The 15,445-nt window shown below is 50.3% G+C and overlaps 1 protein-coding gene across 1 annotated transcript in view; it reads left to right on the top strand.

The window, feature by feature from the left end:
- The window catches only part of LOC140369439 (uncharacterized), a 77,058-nt gene that overhangs the window by 33,820 nt on the left and 27,793 nt on the right, over positions 1-15,445 (top strand). The window contains exons 5-12 of the mRNA XM_072456786.1: positions 6,570-6,746; positions 6,817-6,966; positions 7,062-7,226; positions 7,287-7,598; positions 8,376-8,483; positions 10,211-10,452; positions 10,565-10,679; positions 10,762-10,869. Coding sequence (XP_072312887.1) covers positions 6,570-6,746; positions 6,817-6,966; positions 7,062-7,226; positions 7,287-7,598; positions 8,376-8,483; positions 10,211-10,452; positions 10,565-10,679; positions 10,762-10,869 — 1,377 coding nt within the window. The remainder of the gene's footprint in view (positions 1-6,569; positions 6,747-6,816; positions 6,967-7,061; positions 7,227-7,286; positions 7,599-8,375; positions 8,484-10,210; positions 10,453-10,564; positions 10,680-10,761; positions 10,870-15,445) is intronic.

The following is a 15,445-nucleotide window of genomic DNA, read 5'->3' as shown; positions in this document are numbered from 1 at the left end:
ACTATACTCACTATACTTACTATACTCACTATACTCACTATACTCACTTTACTCACTATACTCACTTTACTCACTTTACTCGCTTTACTCGCTTTACTCGCTTTACTCGCTTTACTCACTTTACTCACTATACTCACTTTACTCACTTTACTCACTATACTCACTTTACTCACTTTACTCACTATACTCACTATACTCACTATACTCACTTTACTCACTATACTCGCTTTACTCGCTTTACTCGCTTTACTCACTTTACTCACTTTACTCGCTTTACTCGCTTTACTCGCTTTACTCACTATACTCACTTTACTCACTATACTCACTATACTCACTTTACTCACTATACTCACTTTACTTACTATACTCACTATACTCACTATACTCACTTTACTCACTATACTCACTATACTCACTTTACTCACTTTACTCGCTTTACTCGCTTTACTCGCTTTACTCGCTTTACTCACTTTACTCACTATACTCACTTTACTCACTTTACTCACTATACTCACTATACTCACTTTACTCACCATACTCACTATACTCACTTTACTCACTATACTCACTTTATTCACTTTATTCACTGTACTCACTATACTCACTTTACTCACTTTACTCACTATACTTACTATACTCACTATACTCACTTTACTCACTATACTCACTATACTCACTTTACTCACTTTACTCGCTTTACTCGCTTTACTCGCTTTACTCACTTTACTCACTATACTCACTTTACTCACTTTACTCACTATACTCACTATACTCACTTTACTCACCATACTCACTATACTCACTTTACTCACTATACTCACTTTATTCACTTTATTCACTGTACTCACTATACTCACTTTACTCACTTTACTCACTATACTCACTTTACTCACTTTACTCACTTTACTCACTATACTCACTTTACTCACTATACTCACTATACTCACTTTACTCACTATACTCACTATACTCACTTTACTCACTATACTCACTATACTTACTATACTCACTTTACTCACTATACTCACTTTACTCACTTTACTCACTATACTCACTTTACTCACTATACTCACTATACTCACTTTACTCACTATACTCACTATACTCACTTTACTCACTATACTCACTTTACTCACTATACTCACTTTACTCACTATACTCACTTTACTCGCTTTACTCACTTTACTCACTATACTCACTTTACTCACTATACTCACTATACTTACTATACTCACTTTACTCACTATACTCACTATACACACTATACTCACTTTACTCACTATACTCACTTTACTCACTATACTCACTTTACTCACTATACTCACTTTACTCGCTTTACTCACTTTACTCACTATACTCACTATACTCACTTTACTCACTATACTCACTATACTTACTATACTCACTTTACTCACTATACTCACTTTATTCACTTTATTCACTGTACTCACTATACTCACTTTACTCACTTTACTCACTATACTCACTTTACTCACTTTACTCACTATACTCACTTTACTCACTATACTCACTTTACTCACTATACTCACTATACTCACTATACTCACTTTACTCACTATACTCACTATACTCACTATACTCACTTTACTCACTATACTCACTATACTCACTTTACTCACTATACTCACTATACTCACTTTACTCACTATACTCACTTTACTCACTATACTCACTTTACTCACTATACTCACTATACTCACTATACTCACTTTACTCACTATACTCACTATACTCACTATACTCACTTTACTCACTATACTCACTATACTCACTATACTCACTTTACTCACTATACTCACTATACTCACTTTACTCACTATACTCACTTTACTCACTATACTCACTTTACTCACTATACTCACTTTACTCGCTTTACTCACTTTACTCACTATACTCACTATACTCACTTTACTCACTATACTCACTATACTCACTATACTCACTTTACTCACTATACTCACTTTACTCACTATACTCACTTTACTCACTATACTCACTATACTTACTATACTCACTATACTCACTATACTCACTTTACTCACTATACTCACTATACTCACTTTACTCACTTTACTCGCTTTACTCGCTTTACTCGCTTTACTCGCTTTACTCACTTTACTCACTATACTCACTTTACTCACTTTACTCACTATACTCACTATACTCACTATACTCACTTTACTCACCATACTCACTATACTCACTTTACTCACTATACTCACTTTATTCACTTTATTCACTGTACTCACTATACTCACTTTACTCACTTTACTCACTATACTCACTATACTTACTATACTCACTATACTCACTATACTCACTTTACTCACTATACTCACTATACTCACTTTACTCGCTTTACTCGCTTTACTCGCTTTACTCACTATACTCACTTTACTCACTTTACTCACTATACTCACTATACTCACTATACTCACTTTACTCACCATACTCACTATACTCACTTTACTCACTATACTCACTTTATTCACTTTATTCACTGTACTCACTATACTCACTTTACTCACTATACTCACTTTACTCACTTTACTCACTTTACTCACTATACTCACTTTACTCACTATACTCACTATACTCACTTTACTCACTATACTCACTATACTCACTTTACTCACTATACTCACTTTACTCACTATACTCACTTTACTCACTATACTCACTTTACTCGCTTTACTCACTTTACTCACTATACTCACTTTACTCACTATACTCACTATACTTACTATACTCACTTTACTCACTATACTCACTATACTCACTATACTCACTTTACTCACTATACTCACTTTACTCACTATACTCACTTTACTCACTATACTCACTTTACTCGCTTTACTCACTTTACTCACTATACTCACTATACTCACTTTACTCACTATACTCACTATACTCACTTTACTCACTATACTCACTATACTCACTTTACTCACTATACTCACTTTACTCACTATACTCACTTTACTCACTATACTCACTATACTCACTTTACTCACTATACTCACTTTACTCACTATACTCACTTTACTCACTATACTCACTTTACTCACTATACTCACTTTACTCACTTTACTCACTATACTCACTATACTCACTATACTCACTTTACTCACTATACTCACTTTACTCACTATACTCACTTTACTCGCTTTACTCACTTTACTCGCTTTACTCACTTTACTCACTATACTCACTATACTCACTTTACTCACTATACTCACTATACTTACTATACTCACTATACTCACTTTACTCACTATACTCACTTTACTCACTATACTCACTTTACTCACTATACTCACTATACTCACTATACTCACTTTACTCACTATACTCACTTTACTCACTTTACTCACTATACTCACTTTACTCACTATACTCACTTTACTCGCTTTACTCACTTTACTCACTATACTCACTTTACTCACTATACTCACTATACTCACTTTACTCACTATACTCACTTTACTCACTATACTCACTATACTCACTTTACTCACTATACTCACTTTACTCACTATACTCACTTTACTCACTTTACTCACTATACTCACTTTACTCACTATACTCACTTTACTCGCTTTACTCACTTTACTCACTATACTCACTTTATTCACTTTATTCACTGTACTCACTATACTCACTTTACTCACTTTACTCACTATACTCACTTTACTCACTTTACTCCATTTACTCACTATACTCACTTTACTCACTATACTCACTATACTCACTTTACTCACTATACTCACTATACTCACTTTACTCACTATACTCACTTTACTCACTATACTCACTTTACTCACTATACTCACTTTACTCGCTTTACTCACTTTACTCACTATACTCACTATACTCACTATACTCACTATACTCACTATACTTACTATACTCACTATACTCACTTTACTCACTATACTCACTTTACTCACTATACTCACTTTACTCACTATACTCACTTTACTCACTATACTCACTTTACTCACTTTACTCACTATACTCACTATACTCACTTTACTCACTTTATTCACTTTACTCACTTTACTCACTATACTCACTTTATTCACTTTACTCACTTTACTCACTATACTCACTTTACTCACTATACTCACTTTACTCACTATACTCACTATACTCACTATACTCACTATACTCACTATACTCACTATACTCACTATACTCACTTTACTCACTATACTCACTATACTCACTTTACTCACTATACTCACTATACTCACTTTACTCACTATACTCACTTTACTCACTATACTCACTTTACTCACTATACTCACTTTACTCGCTTTACTCACTTTACTCACTATACTCACTATACTCACTTTACTCACTATACTCACTATACTTACTATACTCACTTTACTCACTATACTCACTTTACTCACTATACTCACTTTACTCACTATACTCACTTTACTCACTGTACTCACTATACTTACTATACTCACTATACTCACTATACTCACTTTACTCACTATACTCACTATACTCACTTTACTCACTTTACTCGCTTTACTCGCTTTACTCGCTTTACTCGCTTTACTCACTTTACTCACTATACTCACTATACTCACTATACTCACTATACTCACTTTACTCACCATACTCACTATACTCACTTTACTCACTATACTCACTTTATTCACTTTATTCACTGTACTCACTATACTCACTTTACTCACTTTACTCACTATACTCACTTTACTCACTTTACTCACTTTACTCACTATACTCACTTTACTCACTATACTCACTATACTCACTATACTCACTATACTCACTTTACTCACTTTACTCACTATACTCACTTTACTCACTTTACTCACTATACTCACTATACTCACTTTACTCACTTTACTCACTTTACTCACTATACTCACTTTACTCACTATACTCACTTTACTCACTATACTCACTATACTCGCTTTACTCGCTTTACTCACTATACTCACTATACTCACTTTACTCACTTTACTCACTATACTCACTATACTCACTATACTCACTTTACTCACTATACTCACTATACTTACTATACTCACTTTACTCACTATACTCACTATACTCACTTTACTCACTATACTCACTATACTCACTTTACTCACCATACTCACTATACTCACTTTACTCACTATACTCACTTTATTCACTGTACTCACTATACTCACTTTACTCACTTTACTCACTATACTCACTTTACTCACTTTACTCACTTTACTCACTATACTCACTTTACTCACTATACTCACTATACTCACTTTACTCACTATACTCACTATACTCACTTTACTCACTTTACTCACTATACTCACTTTACTCACTATACTCACTTTACTCGCTTTACTCACTTTACTCACTATACTCACTATACTCACTTTACTCACTATACTCACTATACTTACTATACTCACTTTACTCACTATACTCACTTTACTCACTATACTCACTTTACTCACTATACTCACTTTACTCACTATACTCACTTTACTCACTATACTCACTATACTCACTATACTCACTATACTCACTTTACTCACTTTACTCGCTTTACTCGCTTTACTCGCTTTACTCGCTTTACTCACTTTACTCACTTTACTCACTATACTCACTTTACTCACTTTACTCACTATACTCACTTTACTCACTTTACTCACTATACTCACTATACTCACTATACTCACTTTACTCACCATACTCACTATACTCACTTTACTCACTTTATTCACTTTATTCACTGTACTCACTATACTCACTGTACTCACTTTACTCACTATACTCACTTTACTCACTATACTCACTATACTCACTTTACTCACTTTACTCGCTTTACTCGCTTTACTCACTTTACTCACTTTACTCACTTTACTCACTTTACTCGCTTTACTCACTTTACTCACTTTACTCGCTTTACTCACTTTACTCACTTTACTCACTTTACTCGCTTTACTCGCTTTACTCACTATACTCACTTTACTCACTTTACTCACGTACTATACTAGATGTACTTTGTTTATACCAGGGGATTATACTAAATACAAGACAAAATTATATTATTTTCCAGGGATCAAGTCTCACTGGGTTAAACCCTGGGGCCCTCTGTGTTGTAAACTCTGGGGCCCTCTGTGTTGTAAACTCTGGGGCCCTATGTGTTGTAAACCCTGGGGCCCTCTGTGTTGTAAACTCTGGGGCCCTCTGTGTTTTAAACTCTGGGGCCCTCTGTGTTGTAAACTCTGGGGCCCTCTGTGTTGTAAACCCTGGGTCCCTCTGTGTTGTAAACTCTGGGGCCCTCTGTGTTGTAAACTCTGGGGCCCTATGTGTTTTAAACTCTGGGGCCCTCTCTGTTGTAAACTCTGGGGCCCTCTGTGTTGTAAACCCTGGGGCCCTCTGTGTTGTAAACTCTGGGGCCCTCTGTGTTGTAAACTCTGGGGCCCTATGTGTTTTAAACTCTGGGGCCCTCTGTGTTGTAAACTCTGGGGCCCTCTGTGTTGTAAACTCTGGGGCCCTCTGTGTTGTAGGTCGGCCCGGTCTGCCTGGGGCTCCTGGATTCAGAGGTGTGCCAGGAGCAGAGGGACCTAAAGGAGACCAGGGAGATAAGGGTGTCCCTGGGCCCATAGGACAAGCGGGGCCCCAAGGACCCTCAGGGGCCACCGGAAATGAGGGTCTGGACGGGTTCAGTTACTCCGGGGAACTGGGTAAATATCACACACATCTGAGGTCTCAGGTACATTTCATTGACTCTGAGGATGATTCTGTGTGTTTCAGGGTCCCCTGGGTTCCCTGGGGCTCCTGGACTGCCTGGTAATACAGGTGATCCTGCCGTAGGGCCCCCAGGGGCTATTGGCTTCCCAGGACCCCAGGGTTTCCAAGGACCAAAGGGAGTTCCAGGCCCCTACGGAGCAGCCGGGTTCCTGGGTAAATACCCTCCACAAACACACCCCTCCCCCACTTCCACCACACACAGATCTCACGGGGCCCAAAAAGAGTCATACAGTCTGATTTTGTTTCAGGGGCCCCTGGACTTCCAGGATCCCCAGGACCCAGGGGAGCTGTGGGGGACATTGGGCCTCCAGGTGCAGTCGGACCACCAGGACCTGTCCCATACTGCCCCCCATTAACAGGACCTCCTGGGCCACCTGGACTGCTGGGCCCTCAGGGGCCTATTGGACCCCTAGGTATGATGTCGATCTTTCTTTGCAGTCTTAGGAGTGTGGACTGAGTCTGTGTCTGTGCAGGTTGCACTGGAGAGAAGGGAACCCCTGGGCCCTCAGGGGGCCCTGGTGTTGGGCCCCCAGGGCCCAAGGGAAAGGTTGGCTCTCCAGGATTCTCTGGATACCCCGGACTTCATGGGCCCATTGGTTCCACTGGACACCCAGGACAACCTGGGCCCCAAGGGGCCATAGGCAAGAGAGGTTCTGAGGGAAAAGTTGGAGCCCCGGGAGAGCCCGGATTCACGGGGACTACAGGATCCCCAGGTCCAGCTGGACTCAGAGGAGAGAGGGGCCGAGATGGGGCCCCAGGGCCTCAGGGTCTGAAGGGACTCAAAGGTAAAACAGTCTCTGTTCAGTTAGTGATGTAATTTATATAATGATGTTTTAGTGATGTTCAAATTCAGATAAACTTAAATATGGAAGTGTCACGATGTTAGAGCTTTATAAAGGCCCCTGAGAGGAGAGGCCCCTGAGAGGAGAGGCCCCTGAGAGGAGAGGCCCCTGAGAGGAGAGGCCCCTGAGAGGAGAGGCCCCTGAGAGGAGAGGCCCCTGAGAGGAGAGGCCCCTGAGAGGAGAGGCCTAAACCAAGTCTAAACCAGGACTAAACCAGGTCTAAACCAGGACTAAACCAGGTCTAAACCAGGACTAAACCAGGTCTAAACCAGGTCTAAACCAGGTCTAAACCAGGTCTAAACCAGGACTAAACCAGGTCTAAACCAGGACTAAACCAGGTCTAAACAAGGACTAAACCAGGTCTAAACCAGGACTAAACCAGGTCTAAACTAGTTCTAAACCAGGTCTAAACCAGTTCTAAACCAGGTCTAAACCAGGTCTAAACCAGGTCTAAACCAGGTCTAAACCAGGACTAAACCAGGTCTAAACCAGTTCTAAACCAGGTCTAAACCAGGTCTAAACCAGGTCTAAACCAGGACTAAACCAGGACTAAACCAGGTCTAAACCAGGACTAAACCAGGTCTAAACCAGGTCTATTTAGGCTCAAAGTAGGTCTAACATGGTGGTAATGGGTCTAAAATGGTTTAACCTTGGTCTAAACAGGTCTAAAAAGACCTAAACTAGGTCTAAACATGGACTTCCTCATCTGACTTTCTGCAGGTGCAAATGGGGCCCCAGGGCCTCCAGGGGACACCACTGTGATTGAGGAAAAGGGCCCCAGAGGGACCCCTGGTCCAGACGGATCCAATGGCTTCACAGGACCTCGAGGTAAGACCAGGACAATCCCACCACCAGAGGCCCCTCCCCACAAGCACATGTGACCTCACAGCAGAGCCCCTCCCCACAAGCACATGTGACCTCACAGCAGAACCCCTCCCCACAAGCACATGTGACCTCACAGCAGAGCCCCTCCCCACAAGCACATGTGACCTCACAGCAGAGCCCCTCCCCACAAGCACATGTGACCTCACAGCAGAGCCCCTCCCCACAAGCACATGTGACCTCACATCACAGCAGAGCCCCTCCCCACAAGCACATGTGACCTCACAGCAGAGCCCCTCCCCACAAGCACATGTGACCTCACATCAGAGCCCCTCCCCACAAGCACATGTGACCTCACATCAGAGCCCCTCCCCACAAGCACATGTGACCTCACATCACAGCAGAGCCCCTCCCCACAAGCACATGTGACCTCACATCAGAGCCCCTCCCCACAAGCACATGTGACCTCACATCAGAGCCCCTCCCCACAAGCACATGTGACCTCACATCAGAGCCCCTCCCCACAAGCACATGTGACCTCACATCATAGCAGAGCCCCTCCCCACAAGCACATGTGACCTCACATCACAGCAGAGCCCCTCCCCACAAGCACATGTGACCTCACAGCAGAGCCCCTCCCCACAAGCACATGTGACCTCACATCAGAGCCCCTCCCCACAAGCACATGTGACCTCACATCACAGCAGAGCCCCTCCCCACAAGCACATGTGACCTCACATCACAGCAGAGCCCCTCCCCACTGAAGCACATGTGACCTCACGTCACAGCAGAGCCCCTCCCACACTGAAGCACATGTGACCTCACGTCACAGCAGAGCCCCTCCCACACTGAAGCACATGTGACCTCACATCACAGCAGAGCCCCTCCCACACTGAAGCACCATAAAAGCACCAAGTGACAGTGGGTTTGACCGTCATTAAGGACTTCATCCTGAGTAACTTTCCATCCAGCAGAGCAAGAGGACTTTGTTACAGTGACCATGTGATCATGAACATGTGATCATGAACATGTGATCATGAACATGTGATCATGTGATCATGAACATGTGATCATGAACATGTGATCATGTGATCATGAACATGTGATCATGAACATGTGATCATGAACATGTGATCATGTGATCATGAACATGTGATCATGTGATCATGAACATGTGATCATGAACATGTGATCATGTGATCATGAACATGTGATCATGTGATCATGAACATGTGATCATGAACATGTGATCATGTGATCATGAACATGTGATCATGAACATGTGATCATGAACATGTGATCATGTGATCATGAACATGTGATCATGAACATGTGATCATGAAGTCATATGAGCGCCTGATCCTCCCCCACCACAAGTCCTTCACCTCCCCCCTGCTGGACCCCCTGCTCTCCCAGCTCAACGTGCCTGACTCCACCTGCAGGGGGAGCACTGACTCCCTGACCAATCAGAGTCAGTGTGTGCAGCTGGAGAAAAATGTCTCAGACACTGGGACTATAAGCACAGGGTCCCACAGGGCTGTGTACTTTCTCCCCTGCTCTTCTCCCTGCACACAAACTGCTGCACCTCCAGCCACAATGTACAAAGTTTTACTTAACTTCAGTTCCGACGCTCCCACCCTGGCCCCGCCTCACACTTTGTCTTGGGGGCTATGCTTATGCTAAGGTTAAGTTTAGGGCTTTTGGGGTCTGGACTCACTGTGTGTTCTGTGCAGGGTTTAAGGGTCTTCCTGGGTCCCCTGGTACCCCTGGTCTCACAGGAACTTCAGGGACCCCTGGACTTTCAGGGCCTATAGGGATTTCCGGCCTCAGAGGTCTCCAAGGGTCAAATGGGAAGAGAGGACACAAAGGACTTCGCGGACTCATGGGATTCCCTGGACCAATGGGAGACCAGGTACTTCTTCTCCCCAGACATCTCCTCCTTCTTCCCAGACATCTCCTCCCCAGACGCTTCCTTGTGAGTGTATGTTCTGTTTCAGGGAGACGCGGGCTGCCCGGGCGTGGATGGAGGACCTGGGAGCCCTGGGTTTTTGGGACTTAAAGGTAAGAACTGCTTAGATTTCATGCAGATCCTCCAGAACCTCTGCTGGATTGTGTGTGGTTTTACAGGGGACCCAGGGGACTCATCTAGATGTCCTGGACAACCTGGAGACAAGGGCTGTGAGGGAGACTACGGACCTCCAGGTCAGAACCCAGACCAGGTCTAGTCCAGGGCGTACTTCGGTCTGCGTTTGCATGGTGCTTGAACTTGTGAATGTCTTTGCAGGACCTCCCGGGACAAATGGACAATCAGGAGACTCTGGACTGTCGGGACTTCCAGGATGCACTGGGTGTAAAGGCGACCCAGGAGTCCAAGGTCCACTTGGAGAGCCGGGTAAAACTAAGACTCAACCAAGAATAAACCAGGACTAAACCCACCACACTCCAGAGACATGGTGGATCCCGTAACCACGGCAGCCGTATGTGAGCTGACCACCACATTACAATGTCATTGGAAAGAAAATAGACTCATTAACATATTTAATATTACAGTCATTTGTCTCGTTATTCATTTTAACAAAATAAAAGCGGTCTTAAAAACAGCATGAGTCTGTGGCAGAGCGGTGACTCATCATGTCTCAGAGGCTGAATCATGAATTATGAAATGATTTCCTTAAAGCAGCGTTAGATCCTCGAGATGGAAACATGAAACCAACTTCTAACGCTGCAAGTGTGAGAATGACCCGGCTTGTGACCCGGCCCGTGACCCTGCTCGTGACCCGGCTCGTGAAACGGCTCGTGACCCTGCTCGTGACCCGGCTCGTGACCCGGCTCCTGACCCTGCTCGTGACCCGGCTCGTGACCCGGCTCGTGACCCGGCTCGTGACCCGGCTCGTGACCCGGCTCGTGACCCGGCTCATGAAACGGCTCGTGAAACGGCTCGTGACCCTGCTCGTGACCCGGCTCCTGACCCGGCCCGTGACCCGGCTCGTGACCCGGTTCGTGACCCTGCTCGTGACCCGGCTCGTGACCCGGCTTGTGACCCGGCCCGTGACCCTGCTCGTGACCCGGCTCGTGAAACGGCTCGTGACCCGGCTCGTAACCCTGCTCGTGACCCGGCTCGTGACCCGGCCCGTGACCCTGCTCGTGACCCGGCTCCTGACCCGCCCCGTGACCCGGCTCGTGACCCGGCTCGTGACCCTGCTCGTGACCCGGCTCGTGACCCGGCTCCTGACCCTGCTCGTGACCCGGCTCGTGACCCGGCTCGTGACCCGGCTCGTGAAACGGCTCGTGAAACGGCTCGTGACCCTGCTCGTGACCCGGCCCGTGACCCGGCTCGTGACCCGGCTCGTGACCCTGCTCGTGACCCGGCTCGTGAAACGGCTCGTGACCCTGCTCGTGACCCGGCTCGTGACCCGGCCCGTGACCCGGCTCGTGACCCGGCTCGTAACCCTGCTCGTGACCCGGCTCGTGACCCGGCTCGTGACCCTGCTCGTGACCCGGCTCGTGACCCTGCTCGTGACCCTGCTCGTGACCCGGCTCGTGACCCGGCTCGTGACCCTGCTCGTGACCCGGCTCGTGACCCTGCTCGTGACCCGGCTGGTGACCCGGCTCGTGAAACGGCTCGTGACCCTGCTCGTGACCCGGCTCGTGAAACGGCTCGTGACCCTGCTCGTGACCCGGCTCGTGACCCGGCTCCTGACCCTGCTCGTGACCCGGCTCGTGACCCGGCTCGTGACCCGGCTCGTGACCCGGCTCGTGACCCGGCTCATGAAACGGCTCGTGAAACGGCTCGTGACCCTGCTCGTGACCCGGCTCCTGACCCGGCCCGTGACCCGGCTCGTGACCCGGTTCGTGACCCTGCTCGTGACCCGGCTCGTGACCCGGCTTGTGACCCGGCCCGTGACCCTGCTCGTGACCCGGCTCGTGAAACGGCTCGTGACCCGGCTCGTAACCCTGCTCGTGACCCGGCTCGTGACCCGGCTCGTGACCCGGCTCCTGACCCGCCCCGTGACCCGGCTCGTGACCCGGCTCGTGACCCTGCTCGTGACCCGGCTCGTGACCCGGCTCCTGACCCTGCTCGTGACCCGGCTCGTGACCCGGCTCGTGACCCGGCTCATGAAACGGCTCGTGAAACGGCTCGTGACCCTGCTCGTGACCCGGCTCCTGACCCGGCCCGTGACCCGGCTCGTGACCCGGTTCGTGACCCTGCTCGTGACCCGGCTCGTGACCCGGCTTGTGACCCGGCCCGTGACCCTGCTCGTGACCCGGCTCGTGAAACGGCTCGTGACCCGGCTCGTAACCCTGCTCGTGACCCGGCTCGTGACCCGGCCCGTGACCCTGCTCGTGACCCGGCTCCTGACCCGGCCCGTGACCCGGCTTGTGACCCGGCTCGTGACCCTGCTCGTGACCCGGCTCGTGACCCGGCTCCTGACCCTGCTCGTGACCCGGCTCGTGACCCGGCTCGTGACCCGGCTCGTGAAACAGCTCGTGAAACGGCTCGTGACCCGGCTCGTAACCCTGCTCGTGACCCGGCTCGTGACCCGGCCCGTGACCCTGCTCGTGACCCGGCTCGTGAAACGGCTCGTGACCCGGCTCGTAACCCTGCTCGTGACCCGGCTCGTGACCCGGCCCGTGACCCTGCTCGTGACCCGGCTCCTGACCCGCCCCGTGACCCGGCTCGTGACCCGGCTCGTGACCCTGCTCGTGACCCGGCTCGTGACCCGGCTCCTGACCCTGCTCGTGACCCGGCTCGTGACCCGGCTCGTGACCCGGCTCGTGAAACGGCTCGTGACCCTGCTCGTGACCCGGCCCGTGACCCGGCTCGTGACCCGGCTCGTGACCCTGCTCGTGACCCGGCTCGTGACCCGGCTCCTGACCCTGCTCGTGACCCGGCTCGTGAAACGGCTCGTGACCCTGCTCGTGACCCGGCTCGTGACCCGGCCCGTGACCCGGCTCGTGACCCGGCTCGTAACCCTGCTCGTGACCCGGCTCGTGACCCGGCTCGTGACCCTGCTCGTGACCCGGCTCGTGACCCTGCTCGTGACCCTGCTCGTGACCCGGCTCGTGACCCGGCTCGTGACCCTGCTCGTGACCCGGCTCGTGACCCTGCTCGTGACCCGGCTGGTGACCCGGCTCGTGACCCTGCTCGTGACCCTGCTCGTGACCCTGCTCTTGACCCTGCTCCTGACCCTGCTCGTGACCCGGCTCGTGAAACGGCTCGTGACCCTGCTCGTGACCCGGCTCGTGAAACGGCTCGTGACCCTGCTCGTGACCCGGCTCGTGACCCGGCTCCTGACCCTGCTCGTGACCCGGCTCGTGACCCGGCTCGTGACCCGGCTCGTGACCCGGTTCGTGACCCGGCTCATGAAACGGCTCGTGAAACGGCTCGTGACCCTGCTCGTGACCCGGCTCCTGACCCGGCCCGTGACCCGGCTCGTGACCCGGTTCGTGACCCTGCTCGTGACCCGGCTCGTGACCCGGCTTGTGACCCGGCCCGTGACCCTGCTCGTGACCCGGCTCGTGAAACGGCTCGTGACCCGGCTCGTAACCCTGCTCGTGACCCGGCTCGTGACCCGGCTCGTGACCCGGCTCCTGACCCGCCCCGTGACCCGGCTCGTGACCCGGCTCGTGACCCTGCTCGTGACCCGGCTCGTGACCCGGCTCCTGACCCTGCTCGTGACCCGGCTCGTGACCCGGCTCGTGACCCGGCTCGTGACCCGGCTCATGAAACGGCTCGTGAAACGGCTCGTGAAACGGCTCGTGACCCTGCTCGTGACCCGGCTCCTGACCCGGCCCGTGACCCGGCTCGTGACCCGGTTCGTGACCCTGCTCGTGACCCGGCTCGTGACCCGGCTTGTGACCCGGCCCGTGACCCTGCTCGTGACCCGGCTCGTGAAACGGCTCGTGACCCGGCTCGTAACCCTGCTCGTGACCCGGCTCGTGACCCGGCCCGTGACCCTGCTCGTGACCCGGCTCCTGACCCGGCCCGTGACCCGGCTTGTGACCCGGCTCGTGACCCTGCTCGTGACCCGGCTCGTGACCCGGCTCCTGACCCTGCTCGTGACCCGGCTCGTGACCCGGCTCGTGACCCGGCTCGTGAAACAGCTCGTGAAACGGCTCGTGACCCTGCTCGTGACCCGGCTCGTGACCCGGCTCGTGACCCGGCCCGTGACCCGGCTCGTGACCCGGCCCGTGACCCTGCTCGTGACCCGGCTTGTGACCCGGCCCGTGACCCTGCTCGTGACCCGGCTCGTGAAACGGCTCGTGACCCGGCTCGTAACCCTGCTCGTGACCCGGCTCGTGACCCGGCTCGTAACCCTGCTCGTGACCCGGCTCGTGACCCGGCCCGTGACCCGGCTCGTGACCCGGCTCGTGACCCTGCTCGTGACCCGGCTCGTGACCCGGCTCCTGACCCTGCTCGTGACCCGGCTCGTGACCCGGCTCGTGACCCGGCTCGTGAAACGGCTCGTGAAACGGCTCGTGACCCTGCTCGTGACCCGGCCCGTGACCCGGCTCGCGACCCGGCTCGTGACCCTGCTCGTGACCCGGCTCGTGACCCGGCTCCTGACCCTGCTCGTGACCCGGCTCGTGAAGCGGCTCGTGACCCTGCTCGTGACCCGGCTCGTGACCCGGCTCGTGACCCGGCTCGTAACCCTGCTCGTGACCCGGCTCGTGACCCTGCTCGTGACCCGGCTCGTGACCCTGCTCGTGACCCTGCTCGTGACCCGGCTCGTGACCCGGCTCGTGACCCTGCTCGTGACCCGGCTCGTGACCCTGCTCGTGACCCGGCTGGTGACCCGGCTCGTGACCCTGCTCGTGACCCTGCTCTTGACCCTGCTCTTGACCCTGCTCTTGACCCTGCTCGTGACCCTGCTCGTGACCCTGCTCTTGACCCTGCTCGTGACCCGGCTCGTGACCTGGCTCGTTAGATGCGGTGATACGAAGGGCGTCATCGTGATTCAGGAGAC

This window comes from Eucyclogobius newberryi, unplaced genomic scaffold (assembly GCF_026437365.1).
Source record: "Eucyclogobius newberryi isolate DKJ021-1_F unplaced genomic scaffold, fEucNew1.0.hap1 SCAF_20, whole genome shotgun sequence".
In the NCBI taxonomy this organism is placed as follows: Eukaryota; Metazoa; Chordata; class Actinopteri; order Gobiiformes; family Gobiidae; genus Eucyclogobius; species Eucyclogobius newberryi.
Note: the sequence above shows the minus strand (reverse complement) of the source record. Positions and strands in the feature narration are given on the sequence as shown.